At 58.4% G+C, this 15,178-nt stretch overlaps 2 protein-coding genes across 7 annotated transcripts in view; both read right to left on the bottom strand.

The window, feature by feature from the left end:
- Nucleotides 1–289: 289 nt before the first annotated feature.
- On the bottom strand, nucleotides 290–7,567 carry EHD2 (EH domain containing 2). The gene is made up of 5 exons (XM_075021362.1): nucleotides 6,630–7,567; nucleotides 5,786–5,883; nucleotides 2,811–3,223; nucleotides 1,466–1,630; nucleotides 290–910 (listed from the first exon to the last, which is right to left on the bottom strand). Exons 1-5 carry the CDS (start codon nucleotides 7,025–7,027, stop codon nucleotides 374–376), a joined length of 1,611 nt encoding a protein of 536 aa, XP_074877463.1. The 5' UTR covers nucleotides 7,028–7,567; the 3' UTR covers nucleotides 290–373.
- A 459-nt stretch (nucleotides 7,568–8,026) lies between these two features.
- Nucleotides 8,027–15,178, bottom strand: part of BICRA (BRD4 interacting chromatin remodeling complex associated protein) — a 39,961-nt gene continuing 32,809 nt past the window's right edge. For 4 of the 6 annotated variants that reach the window (XM_075021355.1, XM_075021360.1, XM_075021358.1 and 1 more), the window contains 5 exons: nucleotides 14,627–14,688; nucleotides 14,285–14,433; nucleotides 13,757–13,851; nucleotides 13,235–13,337; nucleotides 8,027–12,640 (listed from right to left, as the gene is read on the bottom strand). In XM_075021355.1, the coding sequence (XP_074877456.1) occupies nucleotides 11,427–12,640; nucleotides 13,235–13,337; nucleotides 13,757–13,851; nucleotides 14,285–14,433; nucleotides 14,627–14,688 (1,623 nt within the window). In that variant the 3' untranslated portion in view covers nucleotides 8,027–11,426. The remainder of the gene's footprint in view (nucleotides 12,641–13,234; nucleotides 13,338–13,756; nucleotides 13,852–14,284; nucleotides 14,434–14,626; nucleotides 14,689–15,178) is intronic. The other 2 variants (XM_075021357.1, XM_075021361.1) reach the window with 1 other exon arrangement.

Raw genomic sequence — 15,178 nt, 5'->3', positions numbered from 1 at the left:
CCCCTTCCTTGCACGCCAGCCCCCGTCATCCCGCCTTGCACACACACCCCCTTTGCACACCCACCCTTTTTCTCACCCCCCCGCACACACCCACCCTTTTTGCACGCTCCACACCCTGGCACACTCCCCTCTTGCACCCCCACCCCTTTTCTCACCCCCATTGCACACACACCCCTTGCACGCTCACCCTTTTTGCACCCCCACCCCTTTTCTCACCCCACCCTTTTTGCACACTCCCCCCCTCCCTTGCACACCCACCCTCCCAGACCCACAACCGCCATGGCTCCATCAGCCGCATCCTCCCTTTATTGGGGCGTGGGGAGAGATCTCAGGGTTGCGGGGGGCTTTGCAGGATTGGGGGGGTGGGAATGGGCTACTCAGCAGATCCCTTGGGCCGACGCTTGGAGGGGGGCACCAAGCGGGGGGGCAGGTCAGCCGGCAGCCCCCTCCCCTCCAGTTTCGCCCCGATGAGGTGGCCGGCCAAGGCGAACTCCTCGGCGTCCAACATGCCGTCGCGGTCGACGTCGCTCAGCTGCCAGATCCGTCCCAGGACGGAGCTGGGCAAGTTGCTGCTCACCATCCAGCCCCGCGCCCGCCGCCCGCTCAGCTTCCCCCCCATCGGAGCCAACCCGTAGAAGATCTCGTCGTACTTGGCCTTGTCCTTCGTCACCACCCATTCCTCCTCTTCCTCGCCTTCCTCCTCTTCCTCTTCCGTCCCGCTGAAGGGACCCTGACGGGTACCGTCGAAGGCTCCCCCCTGCACCCCGCCACCCTCCGGTGCTTCCAGCTCCTCTTGACGCAGCAACGGCATCAGGGCGGCGATGTCGGTCGTCAGCAGCTCGTCCAGCGCCTCCAGCATCCGCGGCTTCAGCCCTGGGAACCGGGCGAAGTCGTGGACCAGCAGCAGCTCCTGGATGGGGAGGAGGCAGGAGGGGGGACGCGACACGGGGAGGGGGTCAGCATCCCGACGGATCCCCCAGCATGGGGGTCAGCATCCTGGCATGGGGGTCAGAATCCTGCCAGACACCCCAGCACAGGGGTTGGCATCCTGACGGATCGCCCTGGCATGGGGGTCAGCATCCCACCAGACCCCCCCCAGCACAAGATTCATCATCCTGATGGATCTCTTGGCACAGGGGTCAGCATCCTGCCAGGGTCCCCGACATGGGGGTCAGCATCCCGGCATGGGGGGTCAGCGTGCTGGCACAGGGATCAGCATCCTGCCAGACACCTTGGCACAGGGGTCAGCATCCCTACAGAATGCTGGCACAGGGGTTGGCATCCCAATGGACCCCCCCCCCCCCCGGCATGGGAGTCAGCATCCTGGCATGGGGGTCAGCATCCCACTTGGACCCTCCAGCACGGGGCTCATCATCCCACCAGATCCCCCCAGCAGATAGGTCCGCATCCCGCTGCCCCCCACCCCCGGCACAGACATGGCAAACCCCCCCTCCCCGACCCCCACCTGCAAGCGGGCGCAGTCGGGGAAGTCTCCGGGCGGGATGTGATGCTCCAGCTGGATGCGGGCGAAGAGGAGCGGCAGTTTGGCGATGAGCTGCTTCTTCTTGTTGTCCTTCCCGAAGACGGAGGGCATCTCCTTCTTCAGGCGGCTGATGATGTGTGCGTGGACCTGGGGGCAAAGGGGGGGGGGGTGTCAGGGCACCTGGGGGTCCGTTCTGCAGGAAGGTGGCGGGGGGGGGTGTCCGGGTGTCGTGCTGGTGGATTGCACGGCACAGCACAGGGTGGGAAGCGTGGGAACCGGGACGCCTGGGTCCCCTCCATGGCCGAGAACCTTCAGTGGGAGAGCTGAAACTGGGGGGGGGGCAGGTTGTCCCACGGGGTGGGGTGTCTGGGTGCCCACCCACTACACGGCCCCATCCCTGTCCCATCTCCATCCCTATTCTGTCCCTGTCCCCATCCCCATCCCCATCCCTGTCTCCATCCCTGTCCCATCTCCATCCCCATCCCATCCCTGTCCCCATCCCCATGTCCCCATTCCCATCCCCATCCCCATCCCATCCCTGTCCCCATTCCCATCCCCATCCCATCCTGTCCCATCCCGGCATGCATGGCGGTCCCGTCCCCATCCCCGTCCCCGTCCCCGGGCGTCGCGGGCGGCGGATGCGCCGCACAAAGGGCCGCGGCCGCAGGTGGCCGGATGCGATAAGGCCGGCGGCGGTGGCGGGGGGGGGGGAGAGGGAGACGAGGAATAACGCCAACCCCCACTCCCTCCCTTCCGTCCACTCTCCCCCCGCCCCGGACCCCCGTGGCCAGACGCCAGGGTGATGGGTTGGGGGACGGAGGGCTGCTTCACCACCCCCCTCCCCAGCCCTAAACCAGTCCCCCACAATCCTGGGGGGGTCTCAGCACATTGAGGAGGGGGGTGGAGCAGGGAACTTGCCTGGGAGTGGGGGCTGGTGGTGGGGGGGGCACATTAATTATTCTGTAATCACAGAGGCGGAAGGCGCTACCTCACGGGAAACCCTTAACGAGGAAGCCAGGCACAGGATGGGGTGGGAGGGGGGAACACGATGACGTTCCCCCCGCCCTGGGCAATAGGACCATTGTTGGAGATGGCCGGGAGCCACCGCGACCGAGGGGACCCCCTGAGCCCCCTCCTGGGGCCAGGAAAGGGGACCCCAAACCATCAGCGCTCCTCCTCCTCCTGGAGATGGGGAGAGCTCCAAGGAGTCCTGGTGTCCCTCCCCTTGTTCCCACCGGAGCCATGGAGAGCTCCAAGGAGTCCCCATGTCCCCGTGGCCCCACCGGAGCCGTGGAGAGGACCCACCCACCCAGTTGGCCGCACTCACCCTAACGAGCCGTGCCCGCTTGACGAGGTCATTGAGCTTCCTCAGGGCGGCATTCCGAGGCAGGTTCTGGATGTCCTGGAACAAGTCCTGCTCCTCCAACTCAAAGAGCTGCCGGTTGTCGGTGATGAGGAGCGGTTCGGACCAGAAGGACCCGATGAAGACGCGCAGCACCTCGGGGGTGTTGAACACCTTCCCCAGGGACCACATCAGCGCCCCGTAGACGCGCATCAGCTGCTGCGTCTCCACCATGTCGGCCTTGTTCAGGACCACCCGGATCTTGTCCTCGTTGCCCTTGAGGGCTCGGATGGCCTCGGAGAACTCGTCCGAGATCTCCAGCTTGTGGGCGTCGAAGAGGAGGATGATGAGGTCCACGCGCTCGGCGAACCACTGCAGCACGGCCGGGAAGTCATAACCTGGGAGGGGAGGGCAGAAAGGGAGAATTGGGGGCTCCTCTGGGGCTGGGCTGGGGTGCCCGTGGGGTTGGGGGAGCTTGGGAAGGGGGTGCTGCCATCCTCAGGGTGCAAATGGGCAGACCCCCTGGAGGGGTCTGCGTGGAGGGGAAGCCAAAACTGATGTCAAACCCAACCCTAATTCCAACCTAAACTCTAAACCAACCCCAACCTCAAACCCAACCTTCATCCCAACCCTAACCCCAAAACCCAATCCTAACCCCAACCCCAACCTCAAACCCAATCTTCATCTCAACTCTAACCCTAAGCCTACCTCCAAAACCCAATCCTAACCTCAACCCCAACCTCAAACCCAACCTTCATCTCAACCCTAACCCCAACCCTAACCCCCAACCTCAACCCTAATCCCAACCCTAACCCCCAAAACTGACCCCAACCCCAAAATCCAATCCTAAACCCAACCTCAAATCCAACCTTCATCTCAACCCTAACCCCCAACCTCAACCCTAATGCCAACCCTAACCCCCAAACCTGACCCCAACCCCAAAACCCAATCCTAAACCCAACTCCAACCCCAACCCCAACCTTAACCTCAACTCTAACCCCAACCCTAACCCCCAAACCCAACCCCAACCCAAACCCCCACCCCAGCCCCTGCCTGGAGCGGGGTCCCACCAACGGGGTCTTGCTCTGCCCTCCCCTTCCCTGCACCCCTCTGCTGAGCCCCCCCAGCCCTGACACCCCCCCAGTGCAGCACCCAACCCTCACCCACGCGGTGGCCCCGCTCGGCAGCACCCCGGGGTGCTGGGGGCCATCGGGGTGCTGTGACACCCACGCCCCCTCTGCGATGGCCCCCACTCCCTCCCTGCCCCCCCTCCCCTTGGTAGCGGGAGGCCCCGAGAGCCTGAAAAAAAGCACCAAAAAAGGAAACGCGGCAAGTCCTGGGAAAAGTCTCTCTGTCCCCATTCCCATCCCCATCCCCATCCCTACCCCTGACCCCAAACTTCACCTAATCCTTGTCCTTGACCCCAAGCCCCCCCCCGGCCCCCCCCGGCCCCCCATGCATACCGCAGCAGGGAGCGTCCAGCCAGGAATTTGGCCTCGACCCAGCCCCAGCCCAGCCCTGACCCCCCCCTTTTCCCAGCCCTCCCCTTTTTCCAGCCCCCACTTTTCCCAGCTCCCTGTTTTCTAGGCCCCCCCCACCTGGGGGGGTGTCCTCTCCAGCCAAGCCCCCCCCCCCCCCCCCCAATCCATGTGGCCATTTTGGGAGCTGGTGCCAAGGCTCCTGGCAGAGGCCGAGGGTTTTGGGGTGGGGAAGGAAAAGGAGGGGGGGGTCCCGGGGGGGGGATTCACAGCCTCTGCAGTGGGGCAGCTGGCCTGGAAATTTGGCAGTGACCCCGGGGATGTGGAGCGAGCCCCCCCCAGCTCCACAAAGGGGGTCCCAGTTAAGTCCCCCCCCCTCCACGGGACCCCCTCGTTGCTCATTCCGACCCTGGAGGGCAGTGGGGTGGGGGGGAGTGTTGGCACCCCCCCCCCAGCTCTTGGGAACCCCATTGCGTCGCCTTTGGCTCCCATCGCCGGAGCCTCACCCCACCCGCTGGCAAACACCCCCCCCGGCTCTACCCCACCCTTGGCACCCACTGGGCTTTGCACCACCCAGCAGCACCCCGCTGCATTTTGCAACCTCCGTTGGCACCCCGCTACGGTTTGCAACCCCCCCGCACCCGTTGGCACCCCGCTGCGGGTCGCACCTCCTCTTCGCACCCCCCACTGCGCTTTGCGCCCCTCCCCGTTTGCACCCCACTAAACCTTGTGCCCCCCATCTGCACCCCATTAAACCCTGTGCCCCCCATAATGCCTTGGACACCCCTATTTGCACCCCATTAAACCTTGCACCCCCCATTTGCACCCTATTATGCTTTGCAGCCCCCCATTTGCACCCCATCAATCCGTGCACCCCCCCATTTGCACCTCCTTACACTTTGCACCCCCCATTTGCACCCACCGTAACGATTTGCACCCCCATTTGCACCCCATTAAACCGTGTACCCCGCATAAGGCCTTGCACCCCCCATTTGCACCCCATTACTCTTTGCACCCCCATTTACACCCTGTTAAGCCACGCACCCACCATAACGATTTGCACCCCCCATTTACACCCCACTAAACCGTGCACCCCCCATTTGCACCGCATTGCTCTTTGCACCCCCATTTACACCCCGTTAAACCGTGCACCCCCCATTTGTACCCCATTACTCTTTGCACCCCCATTTACACCCCGTTAAGCCACGCACCCCCATCACGATTTGCACCCCCCCATTTACACCCCGTTAAACCTCGCCCCCCCATCTGCACCCCATCACGCCTTACACCCCCCCCCCTTACACCCCCTGACGCTTTGCACCCCATTACCCTTTACGCCCCCCCCGTGTCCATCCCCCACCGCATCTCGCACCCCTCCACTCCCTTGGGGTCCCACTCACGCCCCCCCCCGGGTTGGAAGGGATGGAGGGACACCCCCCCCACCCACGCGTGTCCCGGTCGCGGGTGGGGGCCCCCCCTCACCCCGGCAGACGCGCTGTTTGGCCCCCGAGAGGATGCCGGGGGTGTCGATCAGGCTGATGCTCTCCAGCACCTGGTTGGGGAGGTGGGCGCACATGAACCTGCGCGGGAGGAGCCGCGTTAGTGCCCCCCCCCGGGGACCCCCCCCTTAGACAGCCCCCCCCCGACACCCCCCTCACCCCCCCAACCTCGACCCCCGGGGTCTGGGATTGCGAGAGGGTCCGTGGGAGCGGGGAGGGGGGTGTAGGTGGGCAGCACCCACTCGTGGCGGGGAGGGGCCCCCCCCCAAAAGTGCCAGCGCATCTGGCAGCCCCTGACGGCCTCTTTCCGAGGCGGGGGGGGGCCGGGGGGGGCCGGCTCTGGGCCAGCGGGACCTTGGCAGGCTGCGGAGCCGCATTCCTGATGCCTGGCTCATCCCCCCCCCCCCCCCATCCCGACCCCCCCACCCGTGGGGGTGGGGAGCAGACCCCGCCCCCCCCTCTTTTCCAAGGGGTGACCCCAAACGGGACCCCCCCACCCGGGGTCTGAGCTGGGTGCTGAGCAGCTGAGGGGTGCCCCCCCCTCATTTTGGGCTTTTGGGGTGGGTTGAGAGAAAATACCCCAAATTGGGGGAAAAAAACCCCAAGAATCAGAGGGTGAAATGTGGGATACCCCCTCTCCCAAGGTGAGATCGTGGGGGGGGGGTGTGTCCCCCATTTCTTTTTTGGGGAGGGGGGGGGCTTTGCTCCAGTAAGGCTCAACTTGCGGCTTACTGGGTGGAGCGGGACCACCAGGGTGGTGATGATGATGATGAAGATGATGATGGCGGGGGGTGGTGGTGGAATATTGGGGCGGGGGCTGCACTTACCGGTTGAGGAAAGTATTCCCAAAAGGATTAAGTTTCCTGAAAGGTTTTTTGGGATCGACGATGAGGGCGTTGCCCGGCGTGATCCCCTCCGTCTCCCCGTGCATGATGGCCACGAAGGAGTCGGTGGTGGGCTCGGGACCGATCCGGCTCCCGGGGATCTCCTGTTCCAACAGGTAACGGATGAAAGTGGTCTTCCCGGTGGAATATTGACCCACCACCAACACCATCGGTTTGTTATCGAAATCGGCGTCTTCCAAAGCCGGCGAGTGGAAATCGTGGAAACGGTAAAATTCCTCCACCGGCAAAAGTTTCTTCTTGTAGAGGGTCTTCAGCCCCTCGGTGACGGTGCGGACCACCTCGGGGCTCTTCTTCTCGTTTTTCCGCATCCAGCTGAACATCTTGGAGATGGATTTTTGGGGGGGTGGGATATATCCCTGGTGAGATGTGAAGGTGGGGGGAGCGGCAACCCCGAAATGGGTGTCCTTTGGGTGGGTGGGTTGGGGAAAGGGGGGGGGTCTGCTCGGTTCAGCTGGAGGGCTGAGCCATGGGGTGCTGGGGGGTGCGCGGTGGGATTCCCCCCCACCCCTCAACCCGTCCTGGGCTCCTGGGAGGAGAAACGCTGCCAAATTGAGCAGAAAAAAGGAGGTTTTGGGGGTTGTTTTCGCCTTCCCGGAGAGGCTCGGGGCTGCTGCTCACAGGGCGGGGGGGGGGGCGTTTCTCCTTTTAGCCTTTTTTTCCCCCCAAAAAACCGGCGAAAGGCTGTCGGGGGGTCCACGGAGGGAGCGGAGCTGCCAGCGCCGCTTTCCAGAGCGGGACGCTACTCCTGGCCAATGCGACTTGTCCCTTTTCTTCTTCTTTTTCTCCCCCTTTTCTCTTTTTTCTTTTTTTTTTTTTGAGGAAAAAAAATCCCTTTCCCGGCGATGCCGAAGGTCCCGAAGATCTGAGCGGGGGGCCGGAGGCGGCCGGGAGAAAAGGGCTGGGGAGGGCGGGGGAATATATTAACATAAATTATCAGGGCGAGGCGGGGTTGAGATGAAGCCATAAAAGAAAAAAAAAATAATTAATAAATTAATAACGGCGAGGGGGTTGGGGAAAGGATTGTGAGAACCAGCCATGGCCATTCCCGTGCCGGAGCCCCCTCCCCAAAAAAGAACCCCGACCCCTCTCCCGGGTCAGGATTCAGGTTCTTCCTCACCTTAGCTGCAAGTCCCAAACCCCTCAGAATTCACCCCAAAACGCCGAGGGTCGGTCCGGGTTGCCCCCAAGGCTGGGACCCCTCCCTCCACCCGGGGTCTCAGCTGCTGCTTTTTGGTTTTACCCGGATTTTAATTATTTTGCTGACGGGGACAAGGGGCAGGGGTGTTTGCCGAAAGCAAGAGGGACCACCGAGGCGGGCGCAGTTTTTAAAAAGAAGAGCGATTTAATTTACACAGAAGTACTAAATGTACATAATTCTTTAAAAAAATTGTTATACACAATAAATACAGTACAAAATTATTTTATAGTACTATATTTTGTTTCAAACGGTGAGAGCGTTCACTGGTACCGGCGGGGCGGGAGGGGACGGGGGGGGACGGGTGTCATCAGACTCGTTTGGGGGTCTCCGTCACCGCTCTGGGGGCAAGGACGGGGCGGGAATTTGGGGGGGGCACCCTCCAACTTTTGTCTCCCCCCCCCCCCCCCCAAGAATGGGGATTAACCCCCCCCCCCCAATGTGGATTGCAACAAGTGGGAAAGGGCTGACCCCCCCCACCCTGGGGTGTAACGCAAGATCCCAATGGCTGAACCTGGATTTTTCTCCCCAAAATTGGGGGGGGTGGGGAAGAGCCGCCCCCCCTCTGCCCCCCCCAGCATCAAACAGCCCTTTTTGGGTGAAAAGGGAAATCTCGGGTTTTCCAACGGATCCGTCTCGCAGGGAAAGGAAAAATAAGGAGTTAACGATCCCAATCCACGCTTCCTTCTCGCTTAAAAAAAAAAAATAATTAGACACTAAACAAAAACCCCAAACAATTTAATATACATTTTTATATATATATATGTATATATAAAAAAGAAAATGCCAAATATTTTTAGCCTGGGAATCGTTGTCCCTTATTGCTACCCCGACCCATCTGTGCCGAGCCACTGTGCCGGGGGCTCGGGGGTCCAGCCGCTCGGCGGCATCCGCCCGTGCCGCGTCCAACCGTGCAGGAAAAATAAAATAATCATAAAAAATAAAAAAAACCCAAAATAATTACCTTGGGTTTGCTTGCTCCAGCCTAGGGACAAGCAAAGGTCCCCCCCCCTCCAAATTCCAGGGGAGCGCCAGATCCAGCCCCCTCTCCCCTCCAAGCCCCTTCCCTTGGGAGCGGTTGGCAGGATGAATCCCGCTCCCCTCTAAGGCCTCATCTTTTTGGGGTGAAAAAAGAGGAGACGAGGGAGCAAGGAAGCGCGTGGGGGCTGCCAGCATTCCCAAAACTCATCTGCTCTGTTTGGGAGCAATGTGGGATTGGGTGGGGGGGGTATCGTGCTTTTTCCATGAGAATGGGAGAAATAAAAAAGCCACCGGGAATTTCTGGAGGAAAGAGCAGGATTTGGGCAACGGGGCGGAGGGGGGCGGGAATTTCGGCGGCTGAAGCCGGGTGTTGGTGAGCCAGCGTGCCGTGAGCAAGCGCGCAGGAATGCCGAGCGTGCTCGCCGCCCCGTTCCCAGGCTCGGGAAAAGCAGATTTATGGTTCCTTCTTGGAAAAAAAAATAAAAAAAAAATAAAAATAGAAGTAAAAAAAAAAAAAAAGAAATCCCATCCCCCCCAACCGGGCGGCTCCTCCCCAGCCTCGTCCCACCGGAGCGGCCGTCCCGGCACTGGGCGATGCCACGCACGCTCCCGCGTTACAGCACGCTGTGGGTCTGGAGAGCGAGGGGAGCAAAATTCCCCCTTTGGTTACTTTTTTTCACCCTAAAAAACCCCAAAAAACTTTGGCAGGGTGGTGGCTCTGCCCTGGTTTTGTTGCACCGGCCTTTGAAACTTCACTTTTTTGGGTTTTTGGGAGGTTTTTTTATTGTTGTTTGGTGGGTTTTGGAGGAAGGGAAGCCGACGCCGGCTGGAGAGGAAGGACGTTTTTCTGTTTCCAAGGGTGATCCCTCCCTGTTTACGCTGCCCAACACTGCACAGAGGCTCCCTTTCACCTCAGCGGGGGAAAAAAAAAAAAAATAAAAAAAAAATCCAAAACCAAAAAAACCCCCAACAAACCAAACCCGGAAAAAACCCAACGTTCAGATGCCGTTCGTTCTTTCCCCATTCCCGCCCAGACCCTCGCCCTCCGTTATGGGGAGGGAGGTGGGTGTCCCCTCCTCCCCCGAGGTCTCTGCCCTTTGCTCCACCCCAAATCTGCAGTGTTTTGCCCCAAAATCCCATTTCCCCGAGTTTTCCAAAGCACGGGAGCTGCCCTTACACATACACCCCCCACCCCACTCCGCTGCTGTATATATACATACATATATATACACACGTATATACACACGCACCCCCTGGCGCTTGCTGATCGTATATATATTTATATATGCGGATGTATGTATATGTATGCGCATAGGCTGGTGTAACCGGCTGGGGAGGGGACCAGGCTGCGAAGGAGATGGGACAGTGGCACACGCACCCGATGGCACTTAAAAAAAAAAATAAAAAAAATCGAGGTTTAACTTATTGCCTCCGAAAGGAAAAAAAGGAGGGGGAAAATGGGATGGAGGGACGCAGGCGGGCTCGCGGGTGCAAATGTAGGGAAAATGGGAAAAAAGCCGGCATCCTGGCTGGCACCGTGGTGGGAGGGAGGCCCTAAGGCAGAGCGGGAACGGACGGATCCTCCCGGGAGCTTCTAGCATCTCACAAAATACTTTTTTTTTTGGAAGGGTGCGCTCACAGCTTATAATCACTTTTTTTTTTCCTCCCCCCCTCCGCCTTCAAAAACTCGCCCTTCCTGCCATTTTCAGCGTCAATCTGGGAGAGCTGAGGCAGAGCCGGGGAGGGGGGGTGACGGGGAAAAGCAGAACCAGAGTCATTGTCCCCCCCACCTCCGCTTCCCTGGCTGGACGCTATTCCTCCCCTCCCCTGCCAGATCCCACCCTCGAGGGATTTGCTTCTCCTCCAGGCATAAAACTGTAAACTTTGCTTTTCCTTTTAGCCATTAGTGTTTGTGTTTCCTTCTCTCTTTTTTTTTTTTTTGCCCTTTGCTGACCAGCCAGAGGGTCCAAAAACTCGCACGGTATCCAAAATAACTTAAAAGGAAGGATAAATTTTGCCCCTGGGGCAACACGACTGCAGAGTCCTCTTTGGCCTCCCACCGGTTTTGATTCACGACCTGCTCTAGAGCTTACGGCCGGCTGGGGTGGGAGCAGGGTCAGGATGGAGGGGGGGTGGGGGGGGGGGGAAGAGAGAATAGACCGATCAGATATTCATATTAGCAATTTGTTACAGAATCTAAATTACACAGCCGACAATACCTACGGGCCCCACCAGTCCGCCCCCGGGCACTCGGCCGCATCGCACTTGCCGCCGAGGTCATACGGATCGTAAATCCGACCTCCGCCCGCGCTTTAAAACATACAAAACCCCCATTTTTATAAACACGGGGGCAAAACATCCCCAGGACGCCCTCCATTCCCCCATTCCTCCCGTCCCAGGCCCGGCCCGTCGGGTCTCTGGGAGGCGGCACCAACGGGGGGGGGCTCAACCGCATCCAACCAGCAAGAGCTGCTTCTTCTCCTCCTTCTTCTTCCTCTGCAGTCCTTGTTGAGTGTCCCGCTGCCGCTCCGTTTGGTTCTCTGTTATCTGTTCAACGTCCTTGCTCCAAGGCCACCGTTGTGATTAGGGGCAAGGTAGGCGTCCGTACGGTGGACGGGTGAGGAGAAGGGGGAGGAGGAGGAGTTGTAAGAAGAGGAAGGCGTCCGGACGTTCTGGCCCCCAGTCTGAGGTTGCTGCAGGTTGAGGATGCTGTCGATGGCGCTCTGGAGGTGCTCGTTGAGGGAATCGTCCTGGGGGCTGTCGCTGGAGAAGCTGGCATTGTCCACCTCAAAGGACTCCGACTTTCTACGCTTGGCTGGGGGCAGCGGCACCTCCCAGGTGAGTTCTGAACCCGAACCCTGGTCAGGGGGCTCGGGTTTTATCATCCCGCGGTAAAATTCATCCTCGACTTCCGCAAGCTCCTTCATAAGGCCACTGGTGGAGTCGTCGGTCTTCTGCGGGGCCGGGCTGTCCTGCAGGACCAGGGAGCGAGCGTCGCTCCTGTTGAAGAAGAGGAGCTTGGAGCTCTCCTCCGGCCGGCTCTTCTCCGCGGCGGCCGCCGAAGGGCTGTCCTGGCTCTTGTGGGAGGTGATCACGCTCCTGGATCCGTCCTCCTGCTTGATGACGAGGGCGCCAGGGAGTTTGTCGGCTTTCAGGGCGCTCCCCTTGGGGCAGGCGTCGGCGGGTTTCTCGGCCACGAAAGCGTCCACGTTCTCGCGGTAGGTCTTGCGAAGGGGGAGCCGGCAGTAGGTCACGATGGGTTTCTTCTCGGCGGGAGCAGAGGTTACGTGGTCAACGGTCCCGTTCATCTGGCCGGCGGCGGCGGAGGAGGAGGCGGCGGCGGTGCCGACAGTGCCGGAGGCGTGCGGGTCGGGTCCTTTGATGACGCGGCACACGGGGGGAGGCTGGTGCACGGGGTCCAAGGCGGTGTTGTGGACCACTTTGCTGAGGCCGGCCTCCTGCTTGATTTTCAACTTGAGGCCGATCCGACTGCGTGCCTCGTAGGTTTTGATGGGGGGTTTGCTCCTTGAGGGCAAGGCGTCCTCGTCCCCGTCCAAAGAGGGGGACGCCTTGGCCCAGGTGACCGACGGGGAGCCCCCGCTGTGCTTGATCACCAGCTTGGTGGGGTGGATGGGGGGGGTCGTCTGCACGGGGGGCACCTTCAGGCTCTCGGGGGCTGGTGTTGAGCTGGAGACGGAGGCCAGGGCCGCCGAGGAGGAGAGGCTCTGCGAGCGGGAGGACGAGGAGACGTACTCGTCTGGAACAGAAAGACCATGTCAGGCATTAGCGTGAAACACTACCCCTCAATTTTTTTTTTAAATAAAAAGTATTATTATCACAATAATATTATTGCAAAACATGTATTTTACAAATTTGCCTGCTTGTGCTAGGATGTATTAATTTTTTTCTTTTCCCCTCTCACACCTCTCAGCCCCTCTTCCCTTCGAGAACTTCCACTTCTTAGAGAGTTTATCCCTTATTATCTCGCTCAGAGAAAGACATGGTAACTTAGCACAAACCTTTAATAAAGAACCTCCAGAGCAACCAGGAACAAGGAGGAGTTTGTCAGGAGCCTGAACACTGCACATGCTTTGAGTTCAATAAGATTTTGGCCACCGAGATCTTTAACATAAAGGAGCGAGCGGGGAAGAGTACAGGCAGCAGCAGGTAATGGTCACTCTTGCTTCCAACAGCTTTTCCCCCAAGTCCCCGCAGACCATGGTGGAACAGGCTGACACTGTCCTGCCCTGAGCATCGCAGGGCCCAGAGACCTCATGCCTAGCCTCCAAAAAGGAGGAAAACATCAAAACCCAAGCATGTGGACAAACAACGGGAATAATTCGTCTCCCACCTGGTTTCTCCTTTGCCAATTGCTTGTCAAGCGCTAACATGGTCTTTTCTTCCTGTATAAACATGCGGTCGATCATCACCATCTCCGCAGAAGGACTCACTCTCTGCAGGCGAGGAACAGAAAGGGGGAGGGAGAGGAGAGGGATGGGGAGGAAGAGCGGCTGCAGTTACACATCACCACCACCTTAACCCACTCTATTAATTAACTCTTCCCGATTTTTCCCCACCTCCGTTCATAAAGAGCGACGAAGGCTGAATGCAGAGCTGCCTTCTGCTGAATTCATGGCAAGATAAATACTAACCGCTTGCAAAGACCTGACTGAGCCAACAGTAGGGAGGGGAAAGCTTTCAGACTTCTGCCAAAATCCAGGGACTAAGCCCTCACTGACTCCACTGCGGTGGGGCCACGGCACTCAACTTGAACCAGTAAAACCGCGGGTTGATCCGAGCAGCCCGCATTGGAGAAATAATTGTGTTTCCAGCCGCACCAGTGAGACTGGAGAAGGCAGGCCGCCGGACTTACCCGAGACTCCTCTAAGAGCAGCAGGCGGTACTTGTTCAACATCGCTTGTGTGCGCTTTAGCAGCTGGGTAGACACCACTTCAAACTCCTCGTCCACTGTGAGGAAGGGGAGGGTGGGGAGAAAAGAAAGTTTGCGTCACAAGGCAAGTGCAGATATGGGGTCAGTGGCTCTTTATTATTAACTTTTCTAGTGCACTCACCTGGGGGAGACCCTGAAAAAAGGGATTCAGCATAATTTCTAATTGCTGCGATTATTAAGAATTTGCCAAGATCTGTTTTAACCATTTCTCAAAATGTACAGAGACCATGAAAAAACTTTAATTACCTTTGAACTATTGCAGGTCAGAAACCCTGGATAACTACCAATATATTGTCTTGGAAATTTATGTTTTTCTGCAGTGAAGGTGTAGATAGTTTCTCCTTTTTTTTTTTTAGTACTAAAAAACCCCACTTTTTTTAAAGCTCGATCCACCGTCCTCATGTTTTAGCAGCCCTGGGGAGCTCTGTGCCGTCCCCTGGGAGGACTTACCCTTCCTGTAGTCTTGAGCAGAGGGCAGCATCCCCTGGTAGACGTGGTAGGGCAGGAGCCGCTGCAAGGCATCGTCGAAGGAGCGGAACGACGTCTTGTAGTCGGGATGCAGCACCGCGCCCTGGTGTTTGTGCAGCTGCTCCAGGAAACTGGACAGAATGAGAAGAGGGAAAACTGCTGCGGGGGGAAGTGGGTTTGACACAGAAAATTCCCTTCTTCCAGCGTTAACAGTATGACGTGGAAGACAGGCCACAGAAATATACTACGGTAACGAATGGAGCTGCAGCAGCGAGATGGTCTCTGGTGCTTTAATTTATCCGCCCCCAACCCCGACGCACTCACCAAGCTTCCTTGCTGGGCTGTAGTGTCGGGGCTTTCTTCAGACCAAGCTTGCTGTCATACTGCTGGGAGAACAAAGGACAGGGGTGAGAGGGGATGGTGCCGACACAGCGGGTTTAACCCGCACCTGCAGCTGGACCGAGCCCGCGCGACTGGGAATTCATTCTCTTTTGAGGGAATTGAGATACAGGAGCAGAATTGTGGAGACTGGCAACTGCTCTAGGAAGAAAGAAAATGGATCAAATTGGTTTAGAATTAGGGGAATGAGCAAACGGAGAAAGCGTGGATTACCACAGATTTTAAGTATGGAGGAAGGCTTCTGCTCACTTTGACAAAACATCTTTTGGCGTATTTAGATTACACATATAAATCGGTACATATAGCCCAAATATACCAATATATAAATATACCAAAGATAGGAAATTTATATATATTTGTATTTCGGTACATTTAGAGGTCCCACACTAACAGGATATGCAACAACCTGCAAAGAAACCTAATTTCTTTCAACGACAAAGCTTGACAGTCGACAGTGCTTGTCTGCTTCGTCCCCTC

Source organism: Buteo buteo, chromosome Z, assembly GCF_964188355.1.
Source record: "Buteo buteo chromosome Z, bButBut1.hap1.1, whole genome shotgun sequence".
Taxonomy (NCBI): domain Eukaryota; kingdom Metazoa; phylum Chordata; class Aves; order Accipitriformes; family Accipitridae; genus Buteo; species Buteo buteo.
This window is presented reverse-complemented; position numbering and strand designations above follow the sequence as displayed.